At 36.3% G+C, this 19,363-nt stretch overlaps 1 protein-coding gene across 4 annotated transcripts in view; it reads right to left on the reverse strand.

Annotated features, from left to right (window-relative positions):
• COL11A1 (collagen type XI alpha 1 chain) overlaps window positions 1-19,363 on the reverse strand; it is a 160,294-nt gene that overhangs the window by 14,797 nt on the left and 126,134 nt on the right. For all 4 annotated transcript variants that reach the window (XM_056356276.1, XM_056356277.1, XM_056356278.1 and 1 more), the window contains 11 exons: window positions 18,394-18,447; window positions 17,426-17,479; window positions 17,273-17,326; window positions 9,573-9,626; window positions 8,981-9,088; window positions 8,739-8,792; window positions 8,396-8,449; window positions 7,124-7,177; window positions 2,052-2,105; window positions 947-1,054; window positions 809-862 (listed from right to left, as the gene is read on the reverse strand). In XM_056356276.1, coding sequence (XP_056212251.1) covers window positions 809-862; window positions 947-1,054; window positions 2,052-2,105; window positions 7,124-7,177; window positions 8,396-8,449; window positions 8,739-8,792; window positions 8,981-9,088; window positions 9,573-9,626; window positions 17,273-17,326; window positions 17,426-17,479; window positions 18,394-18,447 — 702 coding nt within the window. The remainder of the gene's footprint in view (window positions 1-808; window positions 863-946; window positions 1,055-2,051; window positions 2,106-7,123; window positions 7,178-8,395; window positions 8,450-8,738; window positions 8,793-8,980; window positions 9,089-9,572; window positions 9,627-17,272; window positions 17,327-17,425; window positions 17,480-18,393; window positions 18,448-19,363) is intronic.

Below are 19,363 nucleotides of genomic sequence, written 5' to 3' on the forward strand. Positions count from 1 at the left end.
ATATTGTGCAGTTTGTGCTCAGTGTTGTTTTTTCAGCTTGTTTGAAAAAGTGCACTAAAATAACAAATGTAAATAGAAGCAAAGATACAATTTGATAATATGTCATCTATAAGCTTCCCTTGCTTTAGTTGTATTCTTAACACATAACAGAACTGTGGTATGTCCTAGATATCCTGAAACTGGGAGCTTGGTTCATTCAGATACTTTTGAATACTTTGGTCATGGATCATATTTCCTAGGACTGCCACAATGAACAACAGCTCTTCACTTTCATAAAACTAGCATGTTTTCTTCTTTTGTAGAAGTCCCTTTTTGGCCCTACTTCTGATTTACTTTTTTCTAAGGAATAGGTATGATCTAAACTTTTACCCTATGAACAGTATTTTCCTCAACTAGCAGTCATTGAAATCAATGGAGTTACAAAATTTGCCACTGCTAAGGAAACAAAATAATTTAAGGTATTAAGCTTTGCTGATGTGGGGACAGAAGTAGATTTTTTTGATTGTAAGTGTCATTCATTTTATTTTTATTTTTAATTCTCATCAGGAGATTTCAAGAATTTGGTTTAACACTGCCTTGTTCCACTTTTTACTTGGTATAACTCAGCAGCATTCAGCACAGCTAGTTACTAAAGTAGAGCAGTAAAATTAGAAGGCAGTTGCATATCAAATGATACCAGCACAGAAGAATAGTGCCTTTGTGCTAAGAACTGACTTGTACATTCATTTTCCTGTAAATGCACAGACACTTTAATGTATATTTTAAAAGGCGCTTTTTCTGTTTTGGCACTGAAAGGAAAGGTACTCACCAAAGGCCCAGGAGGGCCATCCTGACCTGGAGCTCCAGGTAGACCTTGTTCTCCCTAGAAAAGGCATAAAGTCTGCTTTACCAGGGGATATAGAAGAAATGCAACATTTAAATAATATTATATACTCCACTTACTTACCACAGGGCCAGGAATGCCCCGGAGACCCTCTGGGCCAGGTTTTCCTGCAGGTCCCTGTGGACCAACTGGACCCGTTTTTCCAGGAGCCCCCTCTGCACCAGGTTCACCCTAGAAAGAACATAAGCAACAGGTCAGAGAGGAAGAGCTGACTAAGCTTGGCATTGTAGGGATATACAAGCTGCAAAGTGAGAGCAAAGTTTCCTCACTCCATTTTTTAAAAGATTCTAAACCAGTGTTCTGCACAGATGTGTTGGTTTTGGCTGGGATAGAGTTAATTTTCTTCATAGTAGCTACGAGGGAGATATGTTTTGGATTTGTGCTGATAATGCAGCAGTGTTGATAATGCAGAGACGTTGTAGTTGCTGCTGAGCAGTGCTTACACAGAGCCCAGGCCTTTTCTGCTTCTCACCCCACCCCACCAGTGAGTAGGCTGCGGGCACACAAGAAGCTGGGAGGGGGCACAGCCGGGATGGTTGGCGCCAACTGGCCAAAGGGATATTCCATACCGTATGATGTCTTGCTCAGCATATAAAGCTTAGAAAAGAAGGAAGGAACGGGAGGAACATTTGGAGTGATGGTGTTTTGTCTTCACAAGTAAGTGTAAAGCATGATGGAGCCCTGCTTTCCTGGAGGTGGCTGAACAGCTGCCTGCCGATGGGAAGCAGTGAATGAATTCCTTGTTTTGCTTTGGTTGTGTGCATGGCTTTTGTTTTACTTATTAAACTATCTTTATCTCAACCCATGAGTTTTTTCACTTTTATTCTTCCAATTCTCTCCACCATTCCACCGGCGGCAGGGGGGATGTGAGTGAGCAGTCATGTGGTGCTTAGTTGCCGGCTTGGGTTAAACTGCAATAACAGGACAGTTTATTGAAAAAAGATTTGATAGCTTCATATGCTTGCTTTTCTGGGGGGTGAGCTAAGTTGGGCCTGCATTGGTTAGAGTCCACCATGTACTGCTACTAACTATGGGTCTTAATTTGTATTCTATGGTTTGTCTATTATTACTTTGATAAATTTCACACTCAGTGTATGATAAGCAATTTAATTCTCATTTATATATAGTTTACACTTCCATGCTCCTAAAAAAATCTTGAATGCATTACCTTTGCACCTTTTTCACCTTGCCTGCCTTCAGCGCCAGTTGCTCCAGGAGGTCCCTGTAAAACATGGAGACTGAGCTCATAATCTGTTTTCTAAAATATTGCCAGTGAAGAAATTCTGAAAGTGCAATTTCCACTGTATTAATAAGTAGTAAATTCTAACAAAAGAACATTGCATTTCTTTCTTAATTATCCTGTGAATACAGGATGAAAGTCCCAATCTGTCATGTCAGTTCTTCATTTTACAAAATTTTCTAGCGTTTTAGAATATCTAAAAGAATATACATCACCTAACACCTCTGATATGATGAAGTCAAAACCAAAGAAATAGCTTGGAAAAAATCAAAACAGGATATAAAAGGAAAAGGAAAAGAACAATACTAATTCATGTAAACAATAATAGTTTTAAACTTGCTTTGCATTGATTTCTATCTATTCACTGTAGTTTATCCACTGATTCCAAAAGGGCCTGTCATTCTACAGTGGACAGAATGGCATATAGTTCTTTATTCTACAAGTCAGGGATGTGGTCAGTAAGCCCTTTGATTACGTTTGGACAGTCAAAAATTGATACGTGTCTTAATATTATGCAGTAAATATGAAAGGAAAAAATATCACATGGCTAGAGGTTGTAAGGAATGACATATGCATAGATGTGGTGCTCAGGGACATGGTTTAGTGATGGACTTGGCAGTCCGGAGTTACCAGTTGGACTTGATGGTCTCAAAAGGTCTTTTCCAACCTAAATTATTCTATGATTCTATGAAATAAAGATACTGACTACAAATAGCTTTTAGTATCAGATTTCCTGCTGTTGCTCTACAAAAGCTCTGTTTGACTAAGAACATAGAACTCAGTAGTGCAGGAGGATGTAGAGATGGGGTAAGGTTCAGGTGAAGGTCATAGAACAGGAGTTGCAGTTGTCCGGCAGCACTGTGACTACCTATTGCTGATGTCCCCCATCTTTTCTTTTCTTAAGGTTTCAGTGAAAAATAAAACGAAATTTTCCTCCTCCAAAAATTATCAAGGGCTGATTTTCAAGTCAGGGAATTAATATTCATGGCTTCAATTATGAACAGAAGCAGTATCTAGAATCTAATGTACTCTTCTGAAAATGGTTCTCTTATATATACTTAGTTTAGAAAAGACGTACTCAAGATAATGGACCAACTGTTTTCCTACAAGGTTAAGTTTTAGCCTGGGAAATGTCTTTATTAAAAGTAGCTATTTCTTGTCAATCAATGAGCAGCTTAAAGCAAAAGCACGATCAATCACAAGGCGATTTGCTGAATCTATAAAAATTACCTCCTAAGACTCATCTGTTCATTAATGCTGCAAGTGGTTTATTATGCAGAAATTAAAACCAATGTTCTAAGGACCAGCAACAAGAAGAATTCCATCAGTTCCTTTTATTTACTAATTTCTACTTCGTAACAGATAAAAACATGCATGCCCCTAAAAGTAAAGCACTAAACCACATTCTTAATTTTACAGGTATGAACTGTTCTTCCAGTCAAGCATCTATCTGTATGCTTTGTAAGCTCAGGGTTTTAGATGAGAGTTTGACCTAATACCACTTTTTTATACTAGAGCTGAATTTAGCCCAAACTTTTTATAGCCTGATATATTTCACCATCCACTCCTGGAAATTTATGTTAATTTTATAACTATTTATATACAAGTATATTATCATTCATTTACTTCTGAAATTAAGCTTTTTCCAGGGTTGAGCTAAACATCTGCAGCACTGTATGAACCTTTGGGCCAACAGAGATAGCTCAGGCTTTCCATCCAAGGTTATGCAAAATGAATTGAATTACCCACATTGGTATTCGGTCATTTGTTGTGGGTATCGACAGGTTGTTGTTTTTGGTATTTTTAAGAGCTGTAAGTGGTAAAGGACTTAGTTTTACCTCTTCAGAATACAGAGAAGCTAAAAAGCCCTGGGCAGTGTGGTCCAATTGCTGACTCCTTAAAACAGGAAGAATAATTTAAATCACTGCTGTTCCAATAATAATTTCTGATGCATATACCTCTTTGTGTACTCTGTAATTGGTTTGGTGGATCACAGTTTGCAGCGATAACAAGAAAAATAATTAGCAGATATATAAACAAATTCAGGAATATTTTAGAAACAGGACTTTTTTCTTACATTAATTGATTTACATGCCCATTGTTTTTACTGCTTCAGAATTCCTTGCACTCAAGTTCCCATATGGATTATAATCTACCCTATCTAAGAAACTGAAAAGGGTTGAGCGTGGTAGTTTGTATTTGAAAAATATGGTCTTTGCATAATCTAGAAATGCAGCTGTGACATGAATTAGCAGGGCTAAACCCACTGTGATCGCTACATTACAAATACAATGAATCATGATTGCCAGACAAAGGGGGTGCATTCATTATCAAACAGTGCCAATGCTGCACCAAGTGCAAAGCAGCTAAATGAACTGCTCTTTCTAACAGCCTGTGATTGCTGGCATGGCACAGATGGTGCTTCTACAGAGAAAGACTGCTAATTATTATTTATCTTACCTTCCTACACTTGAGTTGTTGGAGTGCCTGGTAAATTTTAACTGACAGAAAAGATCTCAATAACAATAATTTTAAATTAATGCATGGCTCCCCACCCTCACCACTCCAGCTATCATGGTGATTTTTATGATCATTACACTTTAAGTTTGGACATATTGCCTGATACATTTTATGTAGAACTGAGAAGACAAAAGAACTCATACAGAAAAAAAAATGCCCTCAATTTTTGCTACGTGAACCTATTGGGCATTTTTGTCTGCTCTTCCATACTTCATAATATCATTAAAATAACTTTATTCTGAAGATACAGTGGTGTCTCTGTTATAAAACTGAAAGTATCTGGTGTATTATAACTTTCGGACAGGCAGTGTTAGAAATATTTTTGGAAGAGCAATTGTTAGGTCTGAAAAGTAATATATTAGGATACAAATTTTGTGGATGCTCTAATGATCCATTTTTGTTTCATCCATAGATTTAACCTTTTATTTTGATTTAGACTTGAGCTAAGTGGTCATTAGCATGCTAGTCCATTTTACTTCTTCAGAGTAGGAATCTGGAATAGGCATATTGTTCTGACATGTACTTCCTAAAGTGGTATTTCTTAAAAGAAATTCACTATACTGCTTGTCTATGAGACCCTTGCTTAGCCTGCAAGGCTCTGGTTTTTACTATCAAAGCCTTTAGAGCACAACAGTCAAACAGGTTTGGTATTTGCTTGTCTCACCAACTAATACTCCTATTACTGTTATCCATCAATAACCAGGAAAAATAGTTTATTCTTGGCCTTCACTTGATAGTTGAATGTCACTATGTGTGTCTGTAGCTGGTCTCTTAGATACAATGGGAAAACTGCATTTATGTCCATGTCTTTCACTAGAATTTGCTTCCCAGGGAAAGCCAGAGGATCCTCTTTGTAACCAGCAATACTAAACACAGATTGTTTAAAACTCTGAAAACTCTGGCAATAAATGTAATTTCAGAAGACTGGGCAGTGAAACGGAGGCCAGGTCAGTTCCAAAATAGAGGGGAAGAGGGGAATGAAAATTAGTAACAGAATAAATAAAGTGACTGTACAGTTGAGGAGTTCCAGGGAGTAGATTAAAAGCATGAATCCTGAGCTCTGCCAGCCTGTTGTTTCAGAGACAGCAAAATAAAAAACATGGTGGAATGCGGCTTTCTAGTAGTATAGCCAAAGCTGCACCTCCATAGACAGTGGTATTACTGCTGAAATGGTACCTCCTTTTGGATGAAAGGACACTTGTTAGGGCTTTCTGTTGAAACTGATTCTACCATAGAACTGACAAAAACTAATGAAGAGCATTTTTTGTGTTTATTCTGCCAGCAAAGTATGAAGCTTTCAATACTTCACTGTTTCTCTCTGGTATACATACAGTACAGACTCCCTACAAGCTTGAAACATTCAGGTATTCAAGTAACAGAATCTGATTCTACAAAATGTTTTCTTCAGAATTCAGGAAAGGGATTGCTTGACAATATTTAGCCATACATTTTCCCTAAACTGTGTCAAACCACAAGTGACATGATATTTGTGTTTCTAAAGTGTTTTTTGTCTAGGTACAATCAGATTCAATAAATCCCATCTGTTAGGAATGAGCTACTGCCTTTCTATATAATAAAATAGGAAGTTCTAATCTGACATCAAACAAACATACTAATTGCTAATATTCAATCGAGCCATATTTCAGGTCTAGTGATAAGGTTGCTAATGCTACCATAATGATTTACAGCATTATAAGTGTTTTGCAAGTTGGTGAAGCGAATAGATTATTGTGTAAAATAGATAAAACTAATCAGGCATGTCAGTTCACTCAAGACTATTAAAAAGAGCAATTTAACGCATTTTGTTAAATAGCTCTCAGCTTACATTTTATGATGCCCCCCTCTCTTGTTTTTTTTAAGTGTAAAAACTACATCTAATTGATCTCTGAAGCAGACCTAAAGGTTGATGCATCTACTACAGTTCTGTAAGTGTAACATTATTTGCTGGTTTTGATTAGCTGTATTTGTAAAGCCAGTGAAGCTTCAAAGAGTTTAGAAATAATGAAACAGCTTCATAAGTTACAGAAATGTCTGAATGTTAATTTTGTATGCAGAGGGGATGACATAGGTTTACACAAAAGCTGCATTGAAATTATTTTATTTCAGAGGCTAAAGACACCAAAGCAGACACATTCTTCCTGTTCCCTGGTAGCAGCCATGTGCCTAGGGATGATATCTTGTATTACTCTCATAATAACTCACATCTATGAGCAGACACAAAATTCTTACCCTAGCAAACACTATATTAGCTTGGGTGAAAAGAAAAACTGCATTTATAGGTAAGGAATACATTCCTCTGTACCTATTTTTGTTCCCATGTTCCATGTAATGCATGTTAAAGGGTTTTTTTCTGCTGTTTCTATTTTTCATTCCTCCTATTACATTACTTAAACTTCAAACAGCATACAAGTAGCTGAAATTCTCTAGAACATAGCGCCTCAGAAAAAGACATGTACAAGAGAAAATGAGAAATTGCTTACTCTTTTCCCAGGTGGACCAGGTGGGCCAGCTTCACCTGAAGGACCTGGTGGACCCTGCAATGGAAAATTATAAACTGAATGGAAACAGAGAAGAAAGTTATAATCTTTATTAAATGCAACAAACTTCCATAATATGTTGGCCCCTTCCAACAGACAGACAGAAAGTACCAAAAATACACACATGGAAGTGTACCTGTTTATTCAACAAATCCTTTCTTAGGGTGGTCTTTTGAAATTCTTAACAGTTTTTGTTACTGCAGTCATTCTTTTTTTCTCTTCCTGTTTGCAACAAAACATTTCAGACCAGGAAGTGGCCACACAGAAGTAACATATGGTGTTAGCTTACTGCCTAACTCCATTAAGAAATTTCTTGCTTTCTCAGGTGCTGAAGTTGTTACTTCCACTAAATTTTTTCACTGACATCTGCGAGTTAGCTACCCCATGGGTGGCCTTCTCTTGAAAAATCTTTTTGCTCTGATAGTCATGTGTGGCTACTGACGGCTACTCCATCTTGATAAGCTGTGATACTCTTATTTATTTCAGGGTTCCTAATAGTTTGCTAAGCTTTTCTTCAGGAACTTTCTCTGAAAGTACTCATTGTTAAGACAGACATACAGTGATTAATTTCCTGAAGTTTGCAAGTAAACCTGAGTTTATAACTTACTTCCAACCATATGTTCAATGTGCTGGCATTTTTTATTTTGAGTCTGTACTGTATAGGATAATTTCCTGATAATCAGTACTTCCAGAGCTAGAAAGACACTTTCCAAAATGAAAACTACCTTTTCTTCAATAAAAAAAAATTAAATTTATGATATTGTAATATGGGAATCTACAGAAATATAAGAACTTTGATGCTTAATATGGGTATTGCTGAGCTACTTTTTAGCTTTCTTAAAGCAGAAACATCAAGATCTTGCTTCATTTCATCAGGTCAGCTAATGAAGATTATTTGGCTGCAGCTCTCCTTTTGTTATGCTCAGAGTTGCTCTAATTTTAGTGCTCCTCAGCAGCTCCAGGACAAATCCTTAACACATCATTTGTTTCTACTTCTAAAAGAAATTGAACTCTTGCTTCTGATTGTTACTATAATATGGGCAGTTCTATCTCTGCAAGGAAATTAATAGATATTTTTCGGTATAATAGAAAGAGCATCCATTTAGAAAATATTTTTAGGAGTATGAATGTATAGAAACTACTGATTCATCAAAAGATACTTTGTTAGTATAGAAAAGAACACGCAGCTGAAAAAAAATAACAGAAACAACTCACAGGTTGACCAGGATCACCATCTTCACCCTTCTCTCCACCAACACCATCTTGACCCTACATAATTCACAGGAAAATAAACAAGATACAAACTTCAGCTACATTAAGTAACATAGTTTCATATATAAAACTAACAGCACTTTCTACAGAGCATTTTCCTAAGGACGTTAGTTTTCAAGCTTCTTAAAGATTTCTAAACCTTTTTTAAGCCTTAAGAAATATACGAACAGAAAAGCAACAGATCTTACAGGCAAGACCTCATTCCCAGACAAAGAAGAGGCAGGGTTAACTAGAAATTAGTACAAACCAAGACTAGGACCTAAACCTGGTTTTTAAGTATACTTACAGCTGGACCGGGTTCCCCAGGGGGACCAGGATCTCCAGGAAAACCAACTGGCCCCTAGATAAATCAAGAAAATAACAAGGAACATGTAATCCTTTGACAAGCAGGTAGCAATGATCACAAATATTTTATGAAACATGTAATGAATTTAGTTCAAATGTAGAAAATTATATACAGTTCTGTACGTAGCACAACATCAGCAGTGCTTCACAGTGCTTTGTGTTAAAATTATTAAGCTCACTTACTGGGTTACCCTTGGGCCCATCATCACCTGGAGGTCCTTTAGCACCTGGTGGTCCAGCTGCTCCAGGTGGACCAGCCTCACCTTTTTCTCCCCTTTCACCTTTTGGACCCTGTGGAAAACATATGAACACAAAAATGTCATCTGGAAATTGAATGGCTAAAAAGAGATCCCAATAGCAAAACTGTCTTTCAGACCTCGACAATGTTACTCGTTAATAAATACTGGCATTTGAATGTGAATTTAGGACCTCAGACTCAGACTGAAAAACCTATAAATCTCAGGTCAAGTGCCAACAGTGCAAACCCAGTTTGCATCAAGGAACTGCTTCAGAGAGAAAAACTTGCATGTCAAAGTTAATACTTCTGGAAGAAAACAATAGATATTCTTTTAGGAAGGCTTCAGCTTTGTCCTGTAGGTGTTAGTACAAGATGTAGCTATAATTATACAGAAACAAATTGCATTTTAAAGGTATAAGTTCTTCACTAAAAACTTAAAGAAAACATATACAATTACACAAGAAGTCTGATTAAATGCTTTCTAAATTAAACACACCATAATAAAGGTTAATAATAAGAGAAAACCAAAATACTCACAGATGTTCCAGATTCTCCTGGAGGCCCAGGGTTACCAGCTTCTCCAGGTTCACCCTGTAAATGCGTGAGATAAATCGATGAATCATTAGAGAACATAATTCTATGATTTTACTTCTGTTATTACATGTTCTTCTCATGCTTTTTCACGTGAACAGCTTACAAGAACCGTCTTTTATTGGGTCTACCTAAAGGGGATTGAGTTACATACAGTTTTGCAGAAATGGATTCTGAAATTTTAGAGAGAATATATCAAACTAAGGTTTTTGTGAGACAGGGATCTAACTTTCCCTTGGGCTTTGTAAGATCTTCCCCTTTATTAGCCCATATATTGCAAATTTCCTGTTTGTCATCTTGCTTTCTAGTCACAAAAAAAAAGCAAAGAAGTCTATCAACTCTGTATGTTTTTTTCTTTAGAAAATACATTTTTCCTGGAAGCAAGTCTCTACAAGTAAGAGCATACTAATCGGAAATTAATGTAAATGGAGTGAAGATACTGTTTCTATAGGTACTTAGAATAAAAAATCATATAAGGAAAAACATAAGGATAAGATTATAGCATAACAGTAAAACTTTCACCACAGGCTACAAAGGTGTACGCTATGTATTTACTGGTGATGAAAATTGTTTAGTAAAGCAGATGGCTTTAAGGACAACAGCACACAGAAATCTGTGCAAGTCAAAGATTATACAAGAATAAATGAACATTTAAGTTAATTTAGTCTCTTTTTGAGCTAATACACAGCATTAGCTCAGTGACTGTCTTTGCAATTGTTAATTTTAAAGTTTAGTTATGACTGATTGTTTTCTAGCTCAGTGGTCTGATAAATAAACATTTATAAAAAACTACTCTGTTAGTAGAATATTTAGTTATTAGCATCACAGACACGCAAATTTGTGAAAGGATAACAGAATCTGCTTTATGATTGTCATGGAGTTCTGAGATATAAGTTCTGTATATTTTTATTCCAAAGGATTTCTCAATGTAACTGCTAATGGGATTTTTTTTCCCCAATATGTATTTCTTTCCAAACCAAATGAACCTTGTCAATAATGATACCTATAAACAAGAGTACTCCAGTGCTGAAAGTGCATTTCACCTAGTCCCCTCTGCTGAACTCAAACCACAGATTTGGAATAAATCTGTGTATCCATCATATCCTCTGTGGCCTGCATGCCACTCTTTATTCTATGACAATTCAATCAATATTGAATGCATCTCTGTCATTTCCATGCAGACAGTATAAAAGTATAAACCATAAAATATGAATCTTAGACAAATTTGGTGTAGATACTGAACTTTTTGTTCATACAAGTTAATGGTAGTACAATGACCTCACTGGGACCAGAATTTGCCCCAATATAAATATTACATTAGATGAATGGAAGATTTAAGTATCCAACTGGATTGTAGAATAGGATAATTAACAGATAACCACAATTTTAGAAGCAATATTAGAATGTCCTTGAGAAAGGGCACTTTTAAAGGGTGAATTTGCCTTTAGAAAATGTGGTATGTTTTATTAGACATACTTAAATTTGCATCAATCTTAAACATTAATGATACCTTTTAGTACTTAATAGTCATTTGCTTCAGTGATACAGTATTTGTTATTTAAAAAAAAATAATCATCTAGAGGATACATCAGATCAATAAGCATTAAGTATGTTTCCTAGGAAAATTCATAACCATAATTTCCTTACCCTCTGCATGAACTTTACTGAACTGCAGCATCATTAGTTTTGGTTTGGGTTTTTTTGTCCATGCCTAGTATCAATCAAATTAGATTTACGTAGCAACAGAGAATGAGGTCTGGAATTAGCAAGAAATTGATTTATTCAAGTTAGTAGATATTTTATATCTAACAGAGTCCACAACATAGACCCTTTCAACAAGTGTCCCCATTTCAGGACAAACTAAACGAGTGACATCTGAGCACTAATTGTGCCAAGTCTTTCCTGACAAGCACTTGTGCCAGTATAATCCCCTTCTAAGCTTCTCAGAGAACGAGTTCTTTTTCTGCCTCTCTGCCAAATGATACTGTAATTTATGATGACTCACATTTGATTTGTAATCCGCTCTTTACCCATGCCATTGAAAAACACATCTCCAACATATTGACCTATACTGAGGACAATGGGGGAACACTGCGCTCCTGGGATCTCAGGGGTCCCTGCTATGCACGCATGCTGAAACTGGCAGATCCAGACAACCTATATGAGCTCTGTGCATAGTAACTCCCCAATAAGCAGCAGTGTGGAAGGCAACAAAATTGGAAGGGCTAGAAAATGTCAAGATGTTCCCCTTAAAGGGCATCTGTGAAAGATGAGACCAGTTAAAGTTTCATTTCACATTAATACTTCTAAATCATTGCTCTATTAAAAAATGTTACTCTTCCCTGTATGCAGTCCTTGTTTTTTCTGACACTGGTTTTTATATTCCAAATATTAGGTACTATGAAAGGTTGTATTTGTTTTAGTCAGCTGTTAAGGGAGTTAAACAATGTCTTGATAGAGAAGATTGTAGCTGATATATATTTACACAGTGCATATTTATAGCTACTAAAAACTGTGCAATCTGTAAGTTTTTGTTTGCCCTTGTCTTTCTTTGCATTTTTGGTAATGATGGTATTAATTCAGAATCTGGTACACCTTCTCCATGGGAAATATCTCATGTTCTTTTGGGAAATAGATTTTATGATATAATAGTAGATATATTCCACCTCTAGAATTTTTCCCCTCTTTTTTTATCAGGTCAGATCTTTCAAAATTTAGCATGTCTTTCTAAGGCAAAGCATTCCTCTGACAATTTCAAGAGCAAAAAGAGATATTCTAACCTGCAAAGTCATGTCATTCCACCGACACATTTTATTCTGAAAACTGCCTTGGATTAAGCAAGCAGAATTATTTCTATCAGACTAAGGACAGTAGTTTAAAAATCCTTTGTTTTCCTTATTATGACCAGTTGTGTAGAGCTGTCCATAAAAAGCACAGAGACCGAGAGATAGTGAATGGAAGGCTGACACCTTTTGGTTAAATTCTGGGACATGGTGATTTATTGTGTAAGAATGAGAGGCAACTTTGCAACTGACTGGGTTGTGAAAAAGATTCAGTTACACTTTTGCTCCTTTTTACTATCCTCAAAAACAAACAAACAAAAGAGAAAAATTGTGATTCCAGAAGACAATCCCTTTTCACATAGGTATGCATGTGTGATTGTTACATATATTATGGCTCTGTGGAGAGCTAAATTTAATCAAAAGATAAGTTCTAAAGCTGTCCTATATTTTCTGGGAGGGGTTATGTTTAGAAGCATGTTGGAGAGATGGAGAAGAATGAGAAGAGATCAAGTCAGTGAGTCATGTAAAGTTATTAAAAGTAATTTGTTAGGTCAGATATTCAGGCAGCATAAACTGTCTTAGACACATCTTGATTAAGCATCTTTGCAATTGTCTGTACACAGGTGTGCAGAAAAATGATATGCACACATAAAGATGTCTGTGAAAACTTACAGGACATGTTCTTAAACTTAGGGCCAGAATACTCAATTGATTTTCTTTTCTCACTTCCATCTGCAGTATAAATCAATGACTGATTAAGCATTTAAACTATTGATCTCACTTATTTACTGTGTTGGACTACTTATTAGTATACTATTTTAAAAATTATTTTAGAATTATATGATAGGAAGGAGTATAAACCCAGACGAATGTAGTGGTTTTTTAACATGAGACTTTACAGTAAAACAGATCGAAACTCTGAGAGGCTACAGAAAGAACACTTAGGTTCTGCAAGACATTAATTTTGCATTACTCATTAACTCTGCCAGTTTAATGCATGCTATGGAAGGAAGAAAGTGTGGAAGAATGGCACAGTACTCAGTGCAGTTATCACAGATTAACCTAAATTAGAAAGACAAATTTATTTTGTTAGGCTTTGTGGAAGAGAAGTATGAGGTTAATGTTACTTGTTCTGTTTCCTCTCTGTTGTAAATTCTTATGTAAAGTAAAACACCTAAGGCCCAGTTTTGAGGAGTCGTGAGCAACTTACTGCACGTTAGGCCTTTGATATCTAACTAGAGTTAATCATGTGTTGGTACATTTGGATTTCCCACTTTTTCTTAATTATAAGCACAACAAAGAGAAGAATCTCTGGGTGGAAGCTGGATTTAAACAGTTCTTGTTGAGTGCAAGTCTTAAGACTTCTAGACTGCTCCATGGAAGCTACAGGCATTAATAATGCAAGGCTACATGCACATTTGTACTGCAGATGTCTTTGAACATTTAGGCCTTTGTGTCTTCAGCAGAGGAAACAACAAGCTAGTTAAAAATACATGGCACTAAGTGTGAAAAAATTTGTTTATGTTTTGCCAGAAGACAAGGGGGCTTTGAAACCCTAATATTAATAACACAGTATCTCCTAGTCTAACCATTCAAATAGGAAAGTAAGCAAATCTATTTCACTCCCCAACAGTGACAGGGAGGATGCCAAAATGTTTTTCCACACTCTACAATCAGCACTGCATTACATTATCTGTAGTTTGATACGTCTTTCCTGAAAGGGATGCAGTGGCCAAAGCATGCTGACATAATAAAAATGTTGGGGAAAAAATATGTGGGAAGAAAAGGAAAAGAGAAAATGCATGTTTTGTTTAAAAGTGTGAACTGCCTTCTCACTGAGGCAACTCCTCCTGACAAAACAACTCTTTATCATTTCTAAGCTTGCAGAACTCATTAAATGGAACTGAAATTAAGAAGGAAGGTATCCTAACCAGGAAAATTACTGGCATGTACTAAAACTCGAGGAGGAGGAAAAGTAATTAGAATAAATAAAAACTTCCAAAATAATGTACTTGGAAGCTTCTCTGTGTGAATGCAGAGAATATGGGAAATAAGCAAGAGGAAATAAAAATGACAACCAGTGATAAACAGGCTGAATTTCATGTTCTTGAATTAAATTTGGGGGGCTGATTATTGCAAATAGGGATTCTAAATCACACAGAAGAGTCACAGGGAGAAACAAAGGAGTAAGGAGTTCAATATAAGTCAATGTTTCTATAGAATTACCGGAATGTAATTTGATCATGAAACAGTACAAATTAAAAAAGGTGATTGAAACCAATAACAAAATTCCTATTGACTTCAATGGGCCACAATATTATACAAGGGTTTTTTTTAAAGCAGTGAATATTATGGGTGCAATCCTGGATATGGCAGTTCATAAGAAACATTTTTCTCAGTACCCTAGCGCTCACAGGAAGAATTTTTCTTCCCACAGTGCCCATTTTTTTCTGTATTCTGCTGACAGACTCTCTTTTTCCAGTAACTTTTTTTGCCATCTCTACCAACGCTAAAATTCAGACATGTTTTTGGTACTCTTCCCAGAGAGAAAAACAAATCCTGCAGCTCTTCATGAGGCCAAACTCTCTTTCAAGATAGGCTGGAGGAACAACATCACAAATCTGGGAGATTAGAGGGAATATCCTTGTTAATAATACAGTCAAGCAGGAGGACATCATGTTTTGTATGCCTTAGGCAGTTTTAGGTAAAAAAAGATTGAAGACAGAAGAATGCCACTGCTACCAGGAGGTGAGTTGATGCTCAGAGCCACACTGAGAAACAGGGAATGCAATGAAGCATTGTCAGCTTAAGACATGACCTTGCTACCGTGAAAAACCTACAGTATAAAGTTAATATTTTAATCTTCTTGGGCTGTATACCCTTTGATCTCAAAAGAAAAAGGCGGCAGACAAAGTTGGATACTTTTCCATCAAGCCATATATTATATTACATTATTCCAGTACCCTACCATATCCCAGAGCACTGGTAAGTGATTTATTTGATGGACATGTAGGAAAAAATCATGAAACATCTGAAGAGTCTACTCAAAGAATAGTTTGGTCATACTGATGAGAAGTTGGTGATTCCTTTTGGCGTGGCCCTAATGTAAGTGAAGGGCTATTTAAAGAAAAGTGAAAAAAATAGACAACCAAAATTTTATAGTAGATGTCAACAATATTGAAGAGCATTATAGGAAAGATCTTTTGTTATTACAGGGTGTGGACAAGAAGTTTGTGAGAAACCATAGCACAAACTGCAGGTTTTAATTATTTTTTTTATTATTATTAATCATACAAATGATCCTGGGAAAATAATGGGAACTTCCTTATTTTGTGAAAAGAATACCTAAAAGCTCTGTGAAGCAGAGTGACATGCTTTTGGACAGTGATCAAGAACAGAATCATAACAAATATATATGATTTTGATTGACCTGGTACTTGAGTCATTATTTGCGAATTCAAAGATCTGATGGATTTGTACCTGAAGGTACAATATTGGTACACTGTGTCAAAGAGAATATGTGGATAAATGAAAGCAAGCAGAAGTTAAGACTTTTGAAGTGCAGAAGCTCAGTAATGGTGTATGAGAAAGATGAGGGAAAATTTAAATATCTGATGGGACAGGAATAAAAAGGAAAAACTTGCTTCATGTTCTGAAATGTTATCAATACAGTGATCTTTCTAAAAAGCTATCAATACTGACATTCCTAGGGATGTCTTTTCTAGGATTCATTGACATCAGTGTTTTATTGAATACATATGATACTCTGTGGCAAATTTTTAAATATTCAAGAGCAATCTATATAGTTTCTCAATAAGTTATTTATACAGTGGACTAGAATATAATTATCTTCTGTTTCCTGCACCTTATGCTTTGTTCAAAATCTTCTTTCCAAATGCAAAATTAAAGAAAAAACGAATACTAAATCTGTAACATTTCTGTAACATTACAGCAAAATGCTTTTAGGTTTACAAGCTGGCTGAGGTCATCTAACTCAGTAAAATAAACATAAATAGGAATTTCAAGAGACTTTTATATTTTGTGTTTGCTGAGCATTTTATAATAGTTTACACTGACGAATGAAAGCACGCACAAAAAAGCCATTATGTCTATTGCATACAATATCTTTCATTTAAGAAAAAAAAGGATATATCTGACACGTTATTTGGGTAAAGCATGAAATTAAAAAAACCCAACGAAACAAAACCCCCCACACCACTCCCTATACTGGTAGGAAATGTTCTGAATAGAGAACTGAAAATAGCAATGAACAAAATTCTGATGAATCAATGTCATACAGCATCAGTCTTCAGTCAGGTTTTCAACTAGCACAAATCATCCTCAAATTTTTTACTTTATTTGAACTATTTCTGTCTGTATGAGGAGCAGATACATATTGATGCTTCAGGACTGCTTCACCTCATAGATATGTTTACCACTGATATATTAGATAATAGCTTATATTCTTAATGTTCCAGATAGAGGGTTATATGATATTCTAAGCTACAGCAGTATAAAATGAAAAACACTTGAAACCAATAATGTTACTGTAGACATCAAACTATGTAGTTAAGGAAATAACCATAACCTTACTTTAATCCTTCACCTGAAACCTACCTTTTCTGCGCTAAAGCTTTTTCCTCTGTTTTTTAAATATTTTTGTGATGTAAAACGTGAAATAAAAAGACCAACCATGGTAAGTCAGCCATTAGTACAGCTAGATCACTATTAACAATTACTAGATCAATGAAGGATATTTGGAAACTGTAATATACCCATGTAGCTCCAAAGCAGAATCAAAATGTATATTCATATTCTTATTCCAATGTTTTCTATTCCTAGGAGGTTATTATCAACACTCACCTTTTCACCAACGCCTCCAACAGAGCCAATTGAGCCTGGGGGGCCTTGAGGACCCTACAGTGATAAAAGAAATAAATGATAAATGAAAAAAGTTACCCCAAATATAGCACTTATTACTGAATTACTGAGAGGAAAAAAAAGGTTATTCCTTACATCAGCTCCATTAGGACCCTGGGGACCTCTTGGACCTGGAGGGCCAGGTGGACCCTGTATCAAAGAGACAATTTGATATAGTTACAATCATAAAGATTAAGTCCAGTGGGGCTTTTTTGGCCAATGACAAATAATATACTCGATCTGTAGAGGACTTTTAATCTTTGCAGTACTACAGAAACAGCAGGGCCAGATTGCTACCCGTTGCATGATTTCACAAGGTGCAGGGGATCCAGGCTGTCATACAGTATCTGAGCTGGAAATGATCTGACTCCTGAGGATTGGTTTCCTGCATTGTATTTTCCCTGCAGGTTACCTGCATACTCATTCCACTATGCAAAGACCCTTGAGCAGCTTGTACGTCTGTTAACAGCCATGTGGCAGTACTGCACCATGGAGCCTACAGATGGGCAATAATAAAGCATACAGGCTTGGCATAGGGTGTTGGAGGCAAATGTATACTGTAGATACCCTGCATTTCAGTCAGGACCAGCCCAGAGGGCATTCTCTCAACAGTATAAACAGTTGGGAAATGTAGTTTCAAGATCACCCAGAGAAACAGTAAACATAACCGAAGAGTGTTTACCATCTTGTGGCCTGCAGTTACCTGAGGCTAAGTACAATGCCCTGAATTTCAGAAAAGTTGCACCAAACTCTGATGCAGTGGTCTCTCCTTTTTCTCTTTCTTTCCTGAACCTGCTTACCACTGTCCTGTCTTGGACACACACAGCATCTGCTTTGCTACTTTTCAGAGTATTTTCTTAAGTTACATAAATCTCTATATTAAGGATGGGACAGACATGGGAAAGGGAAGTAAATCCCAGAGGAAGTTTGTGTCATACAAAATGTTTCATACTCAGGCACCAAATTCAGGAGCAGCTTATAAAATTGTGAGCCACAGTGAAAAGACAGTAATAAATGGATGATATTTATCTCCTCCAGAATGACCAATGCAGAGGAAGTCTTACCATTGGGCCCACATCACCATTTTCACCCTTTTCACCTGGTGGGCCAGGCAGCCCCTAAAACACATAGAACAGAAAAGAAAACTGTGAGTAGGGTACCTGGAATGATGAGTTATAAATCAATATGAAACAATACAAATCAGATCTACATGTGAAACTTGGGAACTTGGCAGAGGGGAACAAGAAAATAAAACCTATTTGCATTAAAATAAAATTAAAAAAAAAGAGGTTTTTATATTACAGCAAATGTATAGATAGTCCTAGTATCCTTAAACCAGATGAGGCAGAAAATTTTTGAAAAAGCCCAGACACAAATGCTAGGGTGGCTGACTTCAAAAGCACTACCATCATTATCTAGCCCCCAGGGTGGGCATCTGGGTAATTTAATTTATGCTATACGTATATATGTAAAGAAAACACGATCAGTGCAACATAATGAAGTGCTATGCAAAGATGTATCAGCAACCTGAAGTACTGGAAACTGTATAACTGCTTTATTAAGGTGTCCAGTGGAGGCAATAAATCCTACTGAGAGGCATTACATTGGGTTATACAAACATATCCTTAGAAGCAAAGTGTCCAAGTTTGACTTATAACAAACACCAGGAAAAGGAAAGTATAGCTGATGTTAATACTGATATCTAGTATAATGTTACCACAGCTAGAAGCACTATCACCACTAAGCTGGGCATTCCTAAATGTAGGATCAAACTTGGCTTCTATAAAAAGCAGATCCCCTGGATCTAAAGTCAATAGCATTATATTGACTTACATTACATTACGATCTGGTTCTATGTTTCACCACCTGGGTTCTGCTGCTTTCAAAGTATGTTGTCAAACTGTAGCTAACCAGATTGGAAAGCACAATTTGCCATATTTGCTACAAAGCTGTATAAAAAAGTATGAGACAAACTTAGCCAACTCTATATCCATTCCTCAGCTGACCCCCTCCTTTGACACAATCTGAACAGTA

This window comes from Falco biarmicus, chromosome 11 (assembly GCF_023638135.1).
Source record: "Falco biarmicus isolate bFalBia1 chromosome 11, bFalBia1.pri, whole genome shotgun sequence".
Taxonomy (NCBI): domain Eukaryota; kingdom Metazoa; phylum Chordata; class Aves; order Falconiformes; family Falconidae; genus Falco; species Falco biarmicus.